General features: G+C 33.6%; 2 protein-coding genes across 9 annotated transcripts in view; one reads left to right on the top strand and one right to left on the bottom strand.

Moving 5' to 3' along the window:
* Window positions 1–7,351, top strand: part of RMDN1 (regulator of microtubule dynamics 1) — a 33,790-nt gene extending 26,439 nt beyond the window's left edge. Inside the window, exons 7-10 of one of the 5 annotated variants that reach the window (XM_079143897.1) lie at window positions 1,938–1,968; window positions 2,548–2,587; window positions 6,643–6,776; window positions 7,234–7,351. In XM_079143897.1, the coding sequence (XP_079000023.1) occupies window positions 1,938–1,968; window positions 2,548–2,587; window positions 6,643–6,776; window positions 7,234–7,272 (244 nt within the window). In that variant the 3' untranslated portion in view covers window positions 7,273–7,351. Of the gene's footprint in view, window positions 1–281; window positions 370–1,937; window positions 1,969–2,547; window positions 4,649–6,642; window positions 6,777–7,233 lie in introns of those variants that run through there. The other 4 variants (XM_079143896.1, XM_079143895.1, XM_079143898.1 and 1 more) reach the window with 4 other exon arrangements.
* A 3,284-nt stretch (window positions 7,352–10,635) lies between these two features.
* The window catches only part of WWP1 (WW domain containing E3 ubiquitin protein ligase 1), a 104,926-nt gene continuing 96,069 nt past the window's right edge, over window positions 10,636–19,492 (bottom strand). For all 4 annotated transcript variants that reach the window (XM_079143760.1, XM_079143762.1, XM_079143763.1 and 1 more), the window contains 4 exons: window positions 17,174–17,278; window positions 14,976–15,072; window positions 14,450–14,522; window positions 10,636–11,947 (listed from right to left, as the gene is read on the bottom strand). In XM_079143760.1, coding sequence (XP_078999886.1) covers window positions 11,848–11,947; window positions 14,450–14,522; window positions 14,976–15,072; window positions 17,174–17,278 — 375 coding nt within the window. In that variant the 3' untranslated portion in view covers window positions 10,636–11,847. The remainder of the gene's footprint in view (window positions 11,948–14,449; window positions 14,523–14,975; window positions 15,073–17,173; window positions 17,279–19,492) is intronic.

Genomic DNA, 19,492 nt, shown 5'->3' with positions numbered 1-19,492 from the left:
CTTGCCTAGCACATGTGAGGCACTGGGTTTGATCCTCAGCACCATATAAAAATAAATAAATAGGGCTGGAGAGATAGCTCAGTCAGTAGAGTGCTTGCATTGCATGCACAAGGTCCTGGGTTTGATCCACAGCACCGCAAAAAAAAAATCATCTTAAAAATAAATAAATAAACGTATTATGTCCATCTATATAACTAAAATGTTTTTAAAAAGATGTTTAGTTTTCTTTTATTAAAAAAAAGTACAATTGGAATGTGTAATGCTATTTTATTTCCCTATAGGTGCTATACATTTGCTGAAATGCCTTGGTATCAAAGAAGAATTGCTAAAATGCTGTTTGCAACTCCTCCTAGTTCCACCTATGAGGAGGTAGTGTGATGTCCTTTGTTAAGTTAGTACCTATTTCTTAACTACAGCACCATTCTGGTACTCAGCACATTCTGCAGTGTCCACACATATGGAGCTCTCATTCAGTGAGGGACTTGAGCAAGTTTCTAAAGGCTTATACTTATTATCCATGACTGGTGAGTGCTTTTTTTCCCCCTTTTAGGTGAGTGACTGATAATTCTGGTATATCTTCAGCTAAAAAAGCTCATTGCCAAAATCTACCTTCGTTTTCTATTTGAAATCTATGCCACATAAAAGTCAAAAAATAGAAGAAATACAGCAGCTGTTACCCAGCATGTATTCTGTACAACAGAGTCATTTAGGAAAATAAAAGTTCAAGTTTGAATTGATAAGAATAATTATAACTTTATATAAAAGAGTAGGAAAGCCTCATTATCTATTTTTAAGACCTTTCGCTTTTCCTATGAAAATGTGAAAGGGATTACTAGGTAAACATCTTTCTTTCTTTTTTTGTTTTTGTTTGGTGCTGGGGATTGAACCTAGGACCTTGTGCGTGATAAGCAGGTACTCTACCACTGAGCTACATACACTCTCAGCCCCTGGGAATTAATTAAAACATTCAGAGTATGAGGAAATAGGCAGTTGGAAAGTTCTTCAAGTACTTGTATCATAACAAGGAATTTTTTGTTGTATTTTTGTTTTATTTGTACTCTTGGAAAGCTGTAGTATAGAATTTGTTGTAAAGAATATTTAAATGTATAGCTAAATACAACTGGGAAATATTGTTACTAAAAAGAATACGTCCTTAGGAAAAAATGTGTACAGTTAGTGCTACTATAACAAATTCGTTATGTTTCTAAGAAACAAAATGTCATTAGAATAGTGCATTATAGATTTTTTGTCTTCATTATTTGTATTTTTTTGAGACTTGGTCTCACTGTGATGCTCAAGCTGGCCTTAAAATTGAGATCCTCCTGCCTCAGCCTCCTGAAGCATATACTATGTGCTTGCCTTAAATAATGCACTGTAGAAATAGTAGTTTAAGTGGACAAAAGAATTAGCAGAGATTTTCAGATTCACAGTGGACTTCTAAAAAAGTCACTGGTATGAGAGCTGAGTGTGGCTCAATGATAAACATCTGCCTCGTACAAGACCCTAGGTTTGTTCCCTAGCACCATAGAAACAAAATTAAAACAAACCAATTACACTGGTGAAACCTATATATTGCTCAGTATGTTTAGCTTTTGATTTTGTCTGGTTTTTACTAGATGTCACTGTTAGTACTGCTAGGGTCAAAAAGCCAAATAACAATGATACTTTTCTTCTGTGCATGATAATTTGGTCTAAATTCTCAAGAGCAACCAGATTATTACTAGTAGTGGTCCACATATTCTATTGTCTGATGATTTAATAGTGTCATGTTCAATTTGTTTATTTAATCTCCCTGTTGAAGAATAAGACTGTTATTTTAAGAATTTACTTCCTGACATATTTAATATAGAAATAGATTGTTAAGAAAATGCTTTTTAAAAATATTCAGTTTACTTTAATCCATTTTCTGTTTTTTTGGACTTTTGTATTTTCATCAGGCCTTGGGCTACTTTCACAGGGCAGAACAAGGTAACATTTTTTATTTCACATATTCCTATAATTAAAATTGTATGAATGCTGAAATATAATAGGGATTTTTAAAAGAACGACAATTTATTCTGTTATACTATTTTTGCACAAAGTATAAAACAAATTTTAAAGTCTTTTTTTTTTGTTTTTGTTTTTTACTATGGATTGAAATCAGAGACACTTAAGCACTGATCCCCCTTCCCAACCTGTTTTATTTTTTATTTTGAGAGGGTCTCACTATGTTGCCCAGGCTAGCCTTGAATTTACAAAATCCTATTGCCTCAGCTGAAGTCACTGGATTACAGGCAACATTGTGTCTAGCCCTATTTCTTTTTTATTTTTTCACTTTTGAGATATCATCTTGCTAAAGTGTTGAGGTTGGTCTATAATTTGTGATTCTGCTGTCTCAGTTCCCTGAATATCTGGGATTGCAGGTGTGTGCTACAACACCTGGCTAAATTTTGAAGTCTTTAGTTTTTACTTAATGAAGCTCGCCTGAAAAATAAAAATGCCACTACTGGGAGGGAAACAGAAAGCTCTGTAAAACTAACTGCTACCTTCCAAACCTACTGTCCACAGTGGTTTCTGAGGTTGCTTCCTGACCTAAAAGAACTCCAGGGAAAGTTTTGAAACTAGCCCCTTTTCAAGAGCCAGCTGACTTGGAGTTGTCTTGGGGGGTCAGGTGGGGTATAGGTTACTGATGTCTTACCTGAATAGCTTTTATTTTTATAAGCTACTGCTAGGTATTTTGTTGAGCCTTTTTTTTTTTTTTTTTTAAATAATGTATTTTTGTAAGCATTTTGCAAAGTGGTGTTATCTATGCAAGAAAAAAATTGATGGGCAATTTCTGTTACAAGGATCTGATTTCATTTTGAAAAACAGGTTTATCTGAAATTTTTGTATTTTGGTTATGATTACTAGTTTCCTGATTTTAAGCTGTTGCCTTCTGGGACATCTAATAAAAGATTTCTCAAATGAAAAAATGCCACTACTAAATTTAGAGCAGTAATTCAGGAATGGTCCTTAATGTGATTCAGCCTTCCTTTTTGAGAATGCCTTTACAGGTTGACTACCTTATTTGGTATTATACAGTTAAATTAGACACACTTAAATAAACCAGGCTGATTTTTGTTGTGTTGCAGAATATTATCTTCTTTGTGAAAAAGTGTTTCTTGTTTTCTTGTTTTGAAAGTGACTAGCCTTACTGCTACCAGCTAATCCTGCAAATTTATCCTTTTTAATACAAATAACATGAAAGTAAGGGCCATAAGTGTAAGTTGACAAATATACTATAAAAAGCAATGGAAATATGTTTGTACAAAGTTTGATCAGAAGATTCGGAAAACAGTGTTTATTAAATTTGAGATTCTACACATATGTACTTGTTCAAATGTTTTCATGGTTATAGGTTTTTAAAAAACATTTTCTAAAAATTACATTTGAATATTATCTCTTCATATTTTTTTCTTTTGAAAATAATCAGGCAAGAAGATAATTTTGAATTTTTCAAAAGTTTACTGGAGTAAAACTTTAAACCAATAATTAAGCAGTATAATAAGTTTTGCAAGTTTGGATTCCTGTACACTGATAATGCTTCTCTTCTTCAAACTGAAAAGTTACCATATAATCAAGTGAACAATGTCAGTATCTTATCACAAATCAAGATTTTAACTCTTCAAAATGTTTGCAAGTGAAAAATAACAAAGCACAATTGCAGAATTATTCATTAACTAGTCTGTATGAAAATTGCCAACACTATTTTTCAAAGTCAATGAACCAGAAAGAGTAAATGACACTTTCAATGATATCAGTAAGTGTAATAAGGGCATGAAGGGGCTGGGGATAGAGCTCATTTGGTAGAGTGCTTGCTTTGCATGCACAAGGCCCTGGGTTCAATTCCTGGCACCACCAAAAAAAAAAAAAAAAAAAAAAAAAAAAATGACACAGAGCATATAGGATCGATACTAATCAAATAGATTACTAGCTAAAGTTTTCATTGCAGATTAAAGAATCTACAGTTAGTAACAAAATTTGGTTAATAATTGACATAACAGCCCTGGAAGAGAATTGATTAAAAACACATTTTGCCCCAGAATATACCAAAAACAAAATATTTAAATTAAGGCCTTGAAACAAACTGCTACAGAAATATTGTATAAATTTTCAGTGACAAGAGAGTAAAAAGTTTTTACAACCTTTCAGAAAAATCTGAAATTAAGTAATACAATATTTTATTCTCAAAAGCTCTTGAATGTAAAATTTTGCCTGTAGGTATGAATTCAACAGCAAATGATGTTACCAAAATGAAAAATCTACTCAATTCCAAGCTGTTACAGTTCCAACAACTGTTGACTATACAAAGAAAAGGGATCAGAATAGTATTCTTTTGTCCCATACCTCATTTTATTGTCTAATCAAAGGAAAAGCTTTGGCTGGGTTCAGGGGCAGGCATACCTGTAATCCTAGATACTCGGGAAGCTAAGGCAGAAGGACTGTAAGTTGTATGCCTGCCTGGACAATTAAACGAGACACCTCAGCAACCTAGTGAGAATCTGTCTCAAAATAAATAAAAAAGGACTGTGAATGTATCCAGTGGTAAAGCATCCATGGGTTCAATCCCCAGTACCAGAAAACAGAAAATAATCAAATAAAAAATATGAGGCCAGGATTATCAGATAACCTGTTAAATTTGAATAATTCATACATTCTGATTTATTGTTACTGCCTTTCATTTACATCCTCTATAATCATACTACTTTACATGTCATGAATATGAATCTAGAAATGAAATTTTCTCAAAGGGATTTAAAAGTATAATTACAAAGTAAAAATTGAACCTTAGAGACCTAAAGGTTTGAGGTCCTGAGAAAAACGTGATCCTGCCTTTAGTGATATTAAAGTAACCCATGTTTGCTCCAGATATCCTCCAGGTTTTATCTAGGCATCCTTTCCTTGTGGCCTAAATCTGGTTCAGAAGCTCTTCTATGCACTTAGTATCTTTTACATCTCTGGTCATGGTCATTATTACTCCAGACTGTGAATATTTATTTATGTATATTAGACTGTAAATTCAGGGAAGATGGGAATTTTGTCTTTGTGGCTCACAATTGTGTCCTCATTGCCTAACAATGTTTGGCAAACTTGCTGTATGACTGAGCAAATAGATGAATTAATGAATTAATGTTCTTAACCCTGTGGAAATCTAAGTATACCAGCATGTCATAATACAAATGTTTAAATCAAAAAGTTAAAGTTTTTAGTTTTTAAGCCAGTTAGTTGAATCATAAATTGTATCCAGGAAAAAGTACCCTATTTCTTTTCTTTTTGGTGCTGGAGGCAGAATCCAGGACCTCGCACATATTCTACCACCAAGCTACATCTCCAGCCCCCTATGCTTTGAATATAGAGGGTCTCAGATTCATAGGTGGAAACTGTCAAGAATTAATGATGTAAATGAAAAGATACTTTCATGCTTTCATTCATAGGTTTTAGAAAAAAATCTTTGGCACATAATTGTATGTATTTATGGAAAAGAGTGATAATTCAGTACACACAAAATATGTAATGATCAAATCTGTGTAATTAGTCTCTATCTCCTGGAATGTTACTTCTTGGTGGGAAGCTTTGAGCTCTTTTATAGTTCTTCATAAAATAAATAATAAGTTGTTATAAACTATAGTCACCCTATGGTGCGGTAGATCTTAGACTTTCCTCCTGTGTTTTTCTCTTCCTTGTCTATACTTCTTCCATCCTTTCTCCTGCTTCCCCTTCCTAAACTTAGTGACTGCTATTCTACTCTCCCATTCATAGGCTTTTTGTTTATGCTTTTTCCCTTCAGCCAAAAATGTATTCCACTTTTTGTTAAAATCCTATTCATCCTCCAATGAAGGATTAGAGCTAGTTACTTTTGTCCTTTGGTTTTCTGTAGCATTTTGAAATCTTTATCTGGTAAAGCATTTCTTCATTCTTACATAATGTGTTCATAGTTCACCTTTTCATTATAAATTCCAAAAGAACAGAAACTTTCATTCTATCTCTATGGCTAAGTATAGCTAACAATTAGGAAAGGCTGATCAAATTTACATATCATGATTTCATTCACTGTTTATTATATGTCCTAAACATTATCTTCTAGGTACTGTTGTAAGCACTTGGGTCTAGTAGGGATTAAAGAAAATTAGTGGCATATACCTGTAATCCCAGCAGTTTGGGAGGTTGAGGCAGGAAGATCCTGAGTTCAAAGCCAGTCTCAGCAAAAGTGAGGCGCTAAGCAACTCAACGAGACCCTGTCTCTAAAAAAATACAAAATAGGGATGTGGCTTAGTCCTCAAATGCCCTTGAGTCCAATCCCTGGTAACCCCCCTCCAAAAAACAGAAAATTGCTGTTATTACATGTCAGAAGCTTCAGCTTCTCATCTGTAAAATGGAGATACCTACTATATAAAGTTGTTGTAAAAATGAGAAATGTGTGCAGAGTAGCACCTAGCACATAGTAGACTCTCAGTAAATGCTGATTATTTTACAGATACTTGAGATAGGAACAAGAGAATACTAGTTAGTCTAATCACTTATTGACCATACAATTTTATTAATCAGACCAAAAAATTAAACATTTTAAAATGAAAGCAACATTCTCCTCTTGACCTAAGTTTATTTTTCCTTCTTATATAACAGTGGATCCGAACTTCTACAGCAAAAACTTGCTTCTTTTAGGAAAGACATACTTGAAGTTAAAGAACAAAAAGCTTGCTGCTTTCTGGCTGATGAAAGCCAGGGACTATCCAGCACACACAGAAGAAGATAAACAGGTAAAACATCTCTAAAATTGTAGTAAGGTACATAGGTTTTCATTGAGGCACTGTTAAATAAGGGTGAATTAAGAACTTTAAAGGTTAACTGTCTAAATGCAAACATTGTTTGAAAACACAATAGTGTTCATTTCAAATGTGAATTTATTTACAATATGTTCATTTCTACATAGAAACTATTTAGGTACTATCACCAAGTAAATGTTAGGAGTTAATTGCTACAATAAAGAATTACAGTCTTTGACATACAGATCAAATACAATTACAACACAAAAGTCTAGGAATATATGCTAAAGTGAAAGAATTTTGTCGAGTTTTATCCCGTCATTCTGTCAAAGAATATTATTCTTAAAATCATCTATCTCAGTTTTTGGAAACAAGTCTACTTTATAAACTTAAATTTCAGAGTTAATCTCTAAGCTGTACTGTTTATTTATAATGTGTTTTTCCATTCTAGATACAGACAGAAGCTGCTCAGTTGCTTACAGGTTTGTGAAAAGAAATGAGACTTTTCAGAGAAGAAAATACATGAAATAATAAACTTTGCCTTTTCAAAGATAATATATCAATCATAATTTTTATGGCTTTTTCTCAGTTCTTTTAATGTCGTGACCATTTAACAGAATAAATATAGAAAATTCTAGGTTTCTTCACAAATAGCAAGGTAAAAGTAGTAATTGCCATATTGTCCTAAAAGTGGTAGCAATAAATTTCCATGGCCCACAGATTATTTTGTATCTTAGGACATCAACAATGTAAAGTGGTGTATGGGATTTCTAAACACCAGATGAGAGGGTATCAAGAAGAGTTTTGTGAAAGAGGTAGCATGTGAAGGAGTGGATTTTCAAGTTGTATTTGATTCAAAGTTGAGATCTTGCAGAGAAGGTGCAGTAAGTCAAGTGATGAGGATGTTGAGGGTTCTTGGTTTAAGGTAGTTAAGTGGTGTATCTTGGTGCCAACCTGTGTAATAGCCATATTCATATTTTCTCAAATGTTCTATCCTTTAAAAATGCTTCTGAAAAATGTTTTGTACTTTTTAAAACCAGTACCAGAGGCCATACATTGCATTTGATTTGCTGCTTAATTGCTTTTATTCTAGAACATTTCCCCTACCTTTTTCTTCTCACAACATTGACTATTTGGAGAAGCCAGTGCATTTCTTGCCAGTGTTGGCTCAAATAGATTGGCCTAATTGACCCCACTTTGAGAATCACTGTTAAGCCTATCTTCAGGGAGTCTACTTAAGTATATATATTTTTTCAGTCATTACCTGATGTTTATATTTATCATTTCAATTTTTCATTTTTCATTTTCTAAGCTCTTTTCATTTGTCTTCCATATCCCTTATATTTTGATTTCTTTAGATACTTTATAGTTTTCTTCATTGTTGAGATGTTCTTATATTTTTTTCAGTTTTTCCCAATTTTCAGCAGCCATTTCACATCTTCATGTTTGTCCAGTTCTGAGTCTTTAAATTTATTTGGATTTTTTCCATATCTGCACCTTAATTCATGTTAGCATATTGTTAAAGAATCCACCCCCCCCCCCCGCCATGTTCTTTTTTTTTTTCCCCCAGAGCTGGGATCTAATCCAGGTCCTCATACTTGCTGAGTAGGTACTCTACCAGGGCTATACCCCCATGACCCCCTTTTTTTTCCCCATTTTTCAATTTTCTCATTAGTGACTTTGGATCTATTTTTCTAGGTTGTGTGTGTGTGTGTTTTATATATATATATATGTATTTATTAATAGCAATACTAGGAATTTAGGGGTTTGGGTTAGTATAACTTGGCTGAAAGTGTAGCTAGTGATAGAGCATGTATTAAGCATGCACAAGGCCCTGGGTCAATACCCCAGCACACAGACACACACACACACACACACACACACGCCTGCAGTAAGCTGTTTTTGTGAAATGAGGTATCTTTAATAAAGCCTTTTATGGATCGGAGTGTATATATTCTAATACTTGAAAGAACATTTTAATAAAGATTTTTATTTTGAAAGAATTAATAAATTCATAATAGTACAAAGGAATCCTATGTACCCTTCTAGATTGCACCTGTGGTAACATCTTAAATGTCTATACCACCAAACTAAGAAACTGACAGACCTTATTTGGATTTTACATTTCAATGTTCACTTTTATGTATAGTTCAAAAATGTCATACAAATGGAATCACGGTATGGGACCTTTTGAGATTGTCCTTTATCACTCAGTGTAATTCCCCTGAGATCCATCCCAGTTCTACCTATAGTTTCTTTTCAGTGTTGATGCATATTTCATGGTTTTTTTTTTAACCATTCATTGAAGGACACTTAGGTTTTTTCAGTTTTTAGCTATTAAAAATAAAGCTATGAACATGATTAAGTTTTTATGTCAATATTTTCTCTGGAGTGTGGTTGCCAGGTCCTTTAAGGAGCTTTTATCTTCCTTTTTTCCATTACTAGGGAAGTTCCTTCTCTTAAGATGTGCTGCCTTTCCACATTTCTGATTCTGGGTATTTTCAAAGTCTCTTCCTTTTGACTGCAGGATTCCCACTGGTTCTTTGTTTTCTCACTCAGGGTGGTGTGAGACACTCTACTTCTGAGAATAAACCCTTGGAGTCCATTACATTCTTCCTGTGCATCCTCCACTTGACTGTTTTGTATGCATTCCAAAGATGACTCTGCTAGTTTGAGAGGCTTACATTAGGTAGAGCTTCCTATTCCATATCTACAGTTATTTCTTTCAGGATGCAACTTAACAGTTGAGGTCATTTTTAGCAGAGGTAAACTTACCTGGCAATATTGTTGACATATCACCATCCTAACTAATTTCAGGGTAAGAAGAGTTAGGTGAATAATTTAAGTCAATAGGGGAAAAGGTTGACATTGACTTTGAGCTGCTTAGGAAGTACAGGAAAAGCACAAAACACTGGTAGCTTCTTTTTTGGAGACAGCTGACTTATTGTTGAGATTGTGCTAGATCTGTGACCCATTTCTGGGCTCAGTTTATTAGTGGTGGAGGGAAGTAGCAATGTGAGATGGCCTCTAAGCCTCCCTCTTGTCTCCCATTGCCTCATGAGTTGTGTTCAGGCACAAGGAGCCTTATACTTATTTCTTTGTGGTTGGTCCAGCTCAGAATAGATGAGGTGAGAGATGTGGGCCACATTTCTGTGGGGTTTTTTTGTTGTTGTTCTTTTTTGGTTTTGTTTGTTTTTTATGACTGCCACCAAGTAGACAGATCAAGACAGCTTTGTTTGTAGATCAGGCCCTAAAGGTCCTTCTGAGGTCTCCAAAGTAGTCTCACCCAGTAAGCTGGTTTGGTCTCTGCAGCCTTACCTGTTGTATGGTAAATTTTTACTACAGGGGAGTGTCATTCTGAAGCTAGCTGACTGCCACCTTCTTCAGTCACATCTAAATTATATTCTTAAACATCACTGTTAAATGATAATAACTACTTAGCCAGTTCAGGTGGCAATGGTACCACCATTTGTATCTTTATCTGGAATGATTTAATAATAGTCCCTTTGAGGACTGGTCACCCTCTTATTTCATAGCTTATCATATAAAGATCTTTTTGTGATTCTTTAGATTTGAAAATAACTAGCATGCTTTGTGATTAGGATTTGGAAATGAGTCTTCAACTAAGTGAATCACTGCCATTGTTTCATCTCTACGATGAATTCCTGAATAAAAATACAGAATACAGCTAATATATAGAACAATAAAATTTTGGCTTGATGGATCCAAGCGATTAAAACAAAAACTAGTGTTTATGGAGGTCAGAGTGTATACTACTAGTGTTTTCCATATGCACTTATAGTGGAATATTTATAGGCAACACATTGAAAGAAGTCAGTTCCATGATTATTGAAAAAAAAAAAAACTAATGAAATTTACAGTGCATATTGAAAGCATGATACAAGTTGAAAATGTTTAATTTTATTAGGAAGCACAGTTTGCTAAAAGCAGTATTAATTTAACATTGGAATTTGTATCTTTGTAGTTCAGTAAATGTCCTGAGTGAAAAGATTTTTATGTTTAATTTTTAATTCAGATAAATAGAACTTTCATGAATTTGAGAGTAATGGAGACATTCAGATATTCATACACTAATAGAAAATCATTAGTCACCTATTTGAATGTTCAAATGCTTATGTAACTTTTCAATCCATCCGGTTTTATTCAATGTATTTGGGTTGTACAAAACCGAAACTTTCAACGCAGAAGTACCAAAGTTCAAGTTATCTTTTATATGTTCCTAAGTATCAAGCTGTATTAGTTTATTATTAAATTTGGAGAACATCACAGATTTATAAAACAAAAGTATGTAAGTGCCTGATTCTTTTAATTCTACAAATACCTAGCATCCCAAAGTAACATGTAAACAAACCTCTATGCTGCTCAATGAATTCTTTCCAATCTCTGTTAAAAAAAATGTTATTGGATCTAGTATTCTATGTAAGTTATGGTTTCATTCAATGTATTACTGATGTAGCAAAGAGGGAAAATTTTTTCAGCTATTGTATTTATTTAAAACAAAGTGACAAGTTCAAGCACCTGTCTTCAAAAAAGCCAGCAGCATTTTTTAATATACTCAAAGTAAGATTTGGCCTGAGCCCTTTATACCTTCCTGAACAGCCATGCAACTAAACACCCTCAGGAGATGTTACATAAGGGAGAATATGGAGCAATTTGCACTTTTTCCCTGGATAATAGAAACAAGGTAAAGCAAATTCAGATCTTTGTGAAGAAACAGCTGTCACGTTTAATACACTTGGGGCTCTATAGAACTAGAGCCACTATCATATATGCTTATATAGATATATACTTCTTATATTTAATAAAGTCTCTTGCTTCAAAATTTAATGATGATCCTTTTCCTGGTCAGTCATTTCAAGGGAACAATAAATAAAGTAGAAAATGATGAACTTTTGCATATTTCTGTGGAAGAACGGAAAACATTTATACTTTTGAGGTTCGGAAAATTCACTGTACAGAATGAACAGCTTATATACACATCTGTGCAATTTTTCTTGGCTGGGGAATTTAAATGCAAGAGCTCCTCCAAGATAAGAAGCCACATTCATTCTTGTCCAAATCCCTCTGTCTCTTCTATTGCAAAAAGTAGTTTTTCCTTTAGTTGTTCATAACTCTTATATGGTGGTAGATCCAAGCGATTAAAACTGAACAAAAACAAACAAAATCAGATTTTTTAATAAACTGAAAATATTTCTAATACAGTAAAGTACACTGAAAAGCTAAATGAACTGTTACATATGTAAAATTTTTGCCAAAAGTATTTTAACAATTCACTAATATTAGTATATTAGCATATCCAAATACCGTAGAGGTTTTGTACCTGGCATTGAACCCATGGGTGCTTAACCACTGAACCACATCCCCAGCCCTTTTTTGTGTTTTATTTAGAGTCAAGGTCTCACTGAGTTGCTTAGCTGGCTTTGAACTCGTGATCCTCCTGCCTCAGCCTCCAGCTGTTGGGATTACAGGCATGTGCTACTGTGCCCAGCAAGACCTATAGTTTTTGAAAAATTAATTTTTCCCAGAGAAAAATGGAATTATGTTAACTATAGCAATATGGATAAAGATTTTGGAATTTAAAAAAAAATTCATTAATTTCCTCTTTACTATTCCTACAATGTGTCATTAGTCCTCCTAACTTTTTTGTAACACTCCATTTCTTTCACTCATTCATTTTATTGAGAATCATTATGTGCTAATGATATAGTGATGAAAAAAAAGTCTGGGCTGGAGAGAGTCGATTAACAAATAAATACTTTTCTCAAGCCTCCTCACCACACACGATTACAACCTCTTCTAAAATGACACTTTCAGTTCTGACCAGACTCAATTCTCTTCTGAGACAAATGATGAAAAAGAGAAAAATATTGAAAATGCTTAAAATGACAATGCACTGCTTTTCAATTTTCAAAAGGAGGATAACATTTAATATTTTAAAATACAGTACTGACTGGCTGTATTAGGATTTCAGTGTCCAGAGTTTGGGTTCCCACTCTATTAGTGGCTAATGAAATAACTAAGCAAGACAGAACCTTTCTGTATCTTTTCTTCCTCATGTGGAAATATTCCATCTGCCCTCGCCCCCTCCCATGTAAGTCAGGAAAGCTGAAAAGAGCCTTTGCAAAGAAGCAACAGATTAAAACAGTGTGGTTCTCAGACCATATTCTCCTAGTATAAGCAGATCATATATTGCCCTCCCATTTAAACTATGAAAGTGATAATTATTAGCAAGAAATACCATTTCAAATCTTATACCAAGGCAACAAGTCCCTTTCTAATTCTCTTACATAATTCATATATAACCTTTGCCAAATTCTCTCATTCTGTCACCTAAATCTCTATCTTTTCCCTGCTGATCATTTCTATTGCAGCTACATCCTTGCATATACTTTCCCATCATCTCTTATCTGAACTACTAGAGAATTTTCTGCCTACTCATCTGACATCCCCATTTTTAAATTTACTTCTTCTAGTCAGAAGTGCTCTGCTAAAGACATACTAGTTTATGGATTTTCAAAAGCTAGTCTCAAATAGGTATGGCCACAGAGGGGGTAGGATGACAGAAAAAAGCCTGTACTCCTTTTAGTATAGCTTCCATCAACTTACTAATGTTCTCCAAGCATAGGACACTCTCTTCTTTTTCTATTTCCATGCAAAATGGCTTCCTGGTCTGTAATATCCTTTTCAGCCTATGAAATTCTTATTTATTAATCAATCAGCCCAAACACTGTAACTTTCTCTGAGAAGTTTACCTTGAGCATCTTTCCCTATCCATGAGCTCGTTTTATTTCCATTTTAAAAACACATACTCAGGGATGAAGATTAAGTTAAAAAATTTAGTGCCTCATAAAGGTGAGTGCTCAATGAACCTAGCTTTTTTGCAGCTTGATGCCACTGCCTTGATTGCTATAACTAGTTTTCCTGCATTTACCTGTACATCTGATTTAATCTCTATTCCTATTCCCAGAATGATTCTTCTTAGATCCCATTACTTGCTATTTAAAACTCTTTGAAGGCTTCTAATTTTCCTTAGAATGAAATCCCAATTCTTTATAATAGGCAATAATGCTCCATATAACTTGGTCCCTACTTATATTTCCAAATACTTTTCATCTCTGACTCACCATGTCCAATCACATCAACCATCTTTCATTTCCTTGTAAAATGGTTTCTTCAGTGCTTTTGCTTGCTTCACAGCATTACTGCTCAAAGAATGCTCTTCCCCAATTCCTTCCTACAGCATACTATTTTATTACACTCAAACATTAAACCTTCCAAGAAACCAATGACCCAATAGAGAGCAGGACCCCGTTCCCTCTCTCAGCACTCTTTTTCCAGTTATTGTTAGTTCATCTGTTTGTCGCTTGTGCCCTACCGTGGATTGCAGAGTTCATGAAAGGAAGGGAGCAATTTCAGCCTTACTTTCGCTACTCTAAATATGTGTTGAACGAATGGGTACAGTTTTCAAGTATTTCTGTTAACTAATCAACACTCATTCTAACAAGTTTAGTTGTAGAATGCTATATTAATTAGTCTGTTATCAAAACTGAAATTCTGACTAATCAATAATCTATTATATGGGATTTTACATATTTTTAAATAGCAAAAGATTCTTTCACCTTCTGTTACAGGATTCTTGAACTTACCATGTATGGCTTCTTGGTAACCAGGTATCTTTGCCAACTTTTTCAATACAAAATTTTTGAGGCCCATTACTTCCTAAAACCAGAAAACAAGATAATATTTATCTGGTCCTTTAAACTTCTGATTTAGTCAACAGTTAAATACAGAACATATAACATAAATAATATGAATGACACAGTATAAAAGAAGAAATTTATAGTGTACACTGCTTTTGCATTAGAAGCTTCTTGGTGTTCCAAATTTAGCAGTAAGAATTACATCACATAACGATGAGGATTTCAATAGCTTCTTGCTCCCTTCACAATCACTCTAGGCAGCAAAGTCGTGGCCATGTGGGCTATATGAAGGGACACATTTTGTCTTACAAATACCTTTGATATTATGTTCCTATTTCTTTCTTTCTTTTTTTTTTTTTTAAATGATAGAAGCTTTAAAGGAACCCAGAACAGTAATCCTTAGGTTCAAGTATATCATATGTCTAAAGGTCATTATTATCATCACAAAACTAACAGAAAAAACTGCATTTACCCATGAGCTCAGCAAATCCTCCTAGAGGTAAACGGCAGGTTCCAGTGACAAACTGCAACAGTCGCATTCTTACTTCATTGTCTGTCTCTTTCACAAACTGTATAACAAAATCAAGTGTATTTTAATACAAAATAAATGCTAAATTCTCAAATGTACATTAATATAAAATGCTACATAAAAACTAGACAATTGAAATTAAATATTTAATACTGAAATTGAATCAAAGGATATATGATTAAAAATGGTTATAACATTTATTTAGGTTAGGCATCATGCTAAATATGTTAATCCTCAAACACTGCAGAATGACCACCATTATTATTATTATATTCTTGTCTTAGAAGAAATAAATTAGAAGCTTAGAAAGGTTGAGTCACTTGTTAAGCATTTTTCACTGAAAGGTGCAACTAGAATAGATGTCACTGGATTATAATGTAACAGCTATCACCACATCTCAGTTAGACTCCATATCAATTCTATGAAACAGGCACAATCCTTAACATCACTGCACATGTGAGAAAAGGGAGGCCTGTAGAGTGTAATAACTTGTTTTCAAAAAGCTAATAAGTGGCAGAGTCAACTACCCCTCTCCCTTTTAAGCTACAAAAAACATGGAACACTTCCCTGTTGCCACTATCAAGAGTCTGTGGTATTTTTTTGCCACTAAACATTTCCCCAACATTTTGTGTTCTGTTATCTGAAACATCAAAAGTGCAAATGCCTCTAAAATTTATTTCATTGATTAGTTCTTTTAAAAGGGAGACATAAAATAGGGAAATATGGTGAAATACAAACTTGATTGCTTTGAGTGTAACAGAAAGCAAGGAACCTCCAAAGCAGTTTGACAGCAGAAATGTATCTTTTAAATAGGGAATTAACTTTAAGCATAGAAAAGCTTATTACCAGGTCTGGCATAAACCTTACCAGTTTTCTTAAACACAGGTGTTCATTTGGATTTATATGATAGTAAGCTTAAGCTCCTTAGCTTTGCAGATCAAAATGTCCAAACAGAAAGGGAATAAAGGCAATGAAGCTAGCAAAGAGCCTAAAATGGAAATTTAAACACTTGTACATATACAGTATGTAACGCAATTTGGGTACTTTTTTAGGCTTGAAAATTAATTTACTTTTATTTATTTATCCATAATACAAGTCTATCAATAAATAATACATAATAGAATAAAAAGTATAAGGATAAATAGTGTGAAAAAGCATCTTTTCCAGCTTGCCCTCCAACTGTTAAGCTTCTAGAACTGCTGACAGGTGATTTTTTTGTTGTTGTTCCCTCTCTTTTCAGAGACAGTATATTTAATGGTACATTTATATGCTAGTGTATAAATATTAGTAATTAGTTTATTTACTCAGTCCTCTCCTGATGGACATTTAGGTTGTTTCTAGTATCTGTTAGTATACCAGCAATGTTGCACTAAACAGTTTGCTATGTTCCATTTTTCACATGTTGAAGTATATTTTAAGTCAGATTTTTAGAAGTGTTCTTCAACACAGTAAGCAATAAAGTTATGACAACTTTTGGAAAAAATCTTTACTTATTCAGAACACCTTTTCATCTGAAGGTGAAATAGTTAAGCAGAAGTAAACTAGAAAGTTCAATCATTACATTGCTCAAATAAGTCTCAATCAGAATATTTATGTGAAAAATATCCCAGAACTAGAGATTTTTGAATTCTTAAACACAGTCTATTGAAGCAAAATGTGCTTCAAGATTAGGACTGTGCACTTGGATGTCCAGAGACAATCCTATTACAGTTCAAGCCAAAAGATAAATAATCAAATAAGTGAAGCTGTTCTTAGACATCATTCCTTGGATTATCTAATTTTCTTAAAGTATCTGCATGGACTTTCTCATTGAAAACATGCTTCCTTGTTTTGAATTCAAGAGGAATTTACAGAATACTTTTGATACTACTAGAAAAAAATGATGTGCTTACAACTATTACCATTATATTACTACTTAAACTGTTATGCATTCCCTCATTCAGAAAGACAGTCAAAGAAGCAACGAAAAATATTTAGTAAGAGTTCATATTACTTCTTTCAGAGTTAGAACTGGAAGTCTAAAAAACATACCCAAAAGCAATCTCAATTAAAAAAAAAAAAAAAAAACCTATTTTTGCAATCACATTTCATTAGAAAATATTATGTCTGAATACTGTATTTCAAAAAGATAAAGTAAATACCTGCCAAAACCAAATTATCTGCTTGCTGTTCCGTGTATAATGTCGATAAACAGTATTTCTCTGCCAATCTGCCAAGTCAACCTCCTGCATGCCACACAACATAACCTGGGAAATGAGCACAGTATCAGGCCACAATAAAGATTTAGTGAAGAGAATAACTATATGATTGAAATTTTCTGATGTATAGTTATGCACACAGCATAACTATGTGAACAGTTATGTGCATGGCAAATGATGGTAAAAGTAAGCAATTCCAACAAAATTGTGGCAACACAGCATAAAGGATTCTTTACGTAGTTTTATTTTACCCATGTCTGTTGAGCTGAAAACAGAGTTAACTATTCTTCAAGAAAAACGGCTACACCGAAAAGCTTATATACTTTATGATATTTATATGTCCCAAACTGGGTATTCAAATTCTTGTTTAGTTTAAAACATACATTTCTGATGATTTTTAAAGCATCTAGGTATCTTATATATTTAAAAATTAAAAATACACTAACCTTTTCTTACTTATTTATCCAGTCTATTTGGGAAGAAAATATTCTACATATATGAAAATTGCAAACATTCCCAGATTATATGTATGAGATAGAAACTATTTTAGGCATAACAAAGTATGTAGTACTTATTTTAATTTTTATAAATCAACTGAACTATAATTTACATATAGCAGAATACACAAATTTAAGTATATCGTTAGAAGTGTTTCAACAGATGTATACACCTGTGTCACCATCACAATCAAGATACTGAATATTTCCATTATGTCCCTTTTCTAGGCAAAATCATCTACAGTTTTAAGTGATCTAATGGAATCACTTTAAGGGATTTTACCATTTATAGTTGTTTTTCTGAGAAGTCATATATAAGCATATAAACATGTTTTTATATATATACACACTCTTCTGATTTCTGGTCTTTTCCCACATCCCACTCACATGATGTTTCTGAGATTCAATCCATTTTGTTGTGGGAACCAATAGTTCATTCATATCACTGAGTAGCATTCCATTAGATAACTATGTATTTATCCATTCACTTGATACACAGGTTGCTTTTAGTTTGTAACAGCGGTGAATATATTGTAATGAACACTTACACACAAGTATATGATATACTGACATATGTATCAATTGGGTAAACACCTAAAAATGTACCTGCTAGGGCATAAAGTAGCAATCTGTACATTTAACTACCTACTTTAAGAAACTATCAACACTATCCCAAAATGCTGTTTCATTTAGTTTTAAAATCTATTTCCCCAATGACTAGGGAGCATCCTTCTATGTGTTCACTTGCCATTTGCGTATCTTCTTCTTTGAGATAGGGTCTTGCTTATATTGCTCAGGCTGGTCTTGAACTCTTAGGTGTAAGTGATCCTCCAATCTCAATCTCCTGAACAGCTGGAATTACAGGCAAGCACCACTGTGCCTGGCTTGTGTATCTTTTGTGTGTGTGTGTGCAGTAAATCTCTGTCCACTTAAAAATGCTTTTATTTAGCTATAAAGGTTTTGAAAAATATATTCTGGATATAATACCATGTCTCAATAGTTTCTCGCAGTATGTTGTTTGCCTTTTCCTTTTCTTGTGTCTTTTGAAGAACAGAAGTTTTTAGTTTTGATGAAGTAAAATTTATCCATGTTTTTCTTTTTATGGTTCTTCTTTTTGTTCTAAGAAACTTGTGCATACCAATATTTTCTCTTCTGTTTTCTTTTTAAGCTTTCAACTTAACATTAATCTTTGTTTATGGGCTGAGAGATAGGGGTTAAAGTTAATTTTCTTCCATATGGATATCCAGTTGATCCAACATTTATTGAAAAGATTTTCCCTTTCACCATTGAAACAGCTTAGATTTTAGTTAAAAATCTATTAATAATATATGTGTGGGTCTATTTATGGACTGTCTAGTGTTCCACTGATATAGTTTTGTGTACTTTCACAAATGCTACAGTATACTATGGCTTTACAGATAAGCCTTGAAATCAGGACATGTAAATCTCTCCTCCAAGTACGTCCTTTTTCAAAATTGCTTTGGCTATTCCAGAGCCTCTGTATTTCCCTGTAATTTTAGAATCACATGTCACTTTCTACAGAAAAATTAAATATTTCTGTTGGAGTCTGGCATAATGGCACACACCTGTAATCCCAGCTACTTGGGAAGGCTAAGGCAGGAGGATTGCAAGTTCAAGGTCAACCAACCTGTGCAATTTAGCCAGAACATTCCTTGAAATAAAAATTTTTAAAAAGCCTGGGGGTGTAGCCTTAGTGTTAGCAAGCTTGCTTAGCATGTGCAAGGCCCTGGGTTCAATTCCCAAC

The sequence above is a fragment of the Sciurus vulgaris genome (genome assembly GCF_902686455.1).
Source record: "Sciurus vulgaris genome assembly, chromosome: 1".
Lineage (NCBI taxonomy): Eukaryota > Metazoa > Chordata > Mammalia > Rodentia > Sciuridae > Sciurus > Sciurus vulgaris.
The sequence above is the reverse complement of the archived record's forward strand: the minus strand, read 5'-3'. Positions and strand labels throughout refer to the sequence as shown.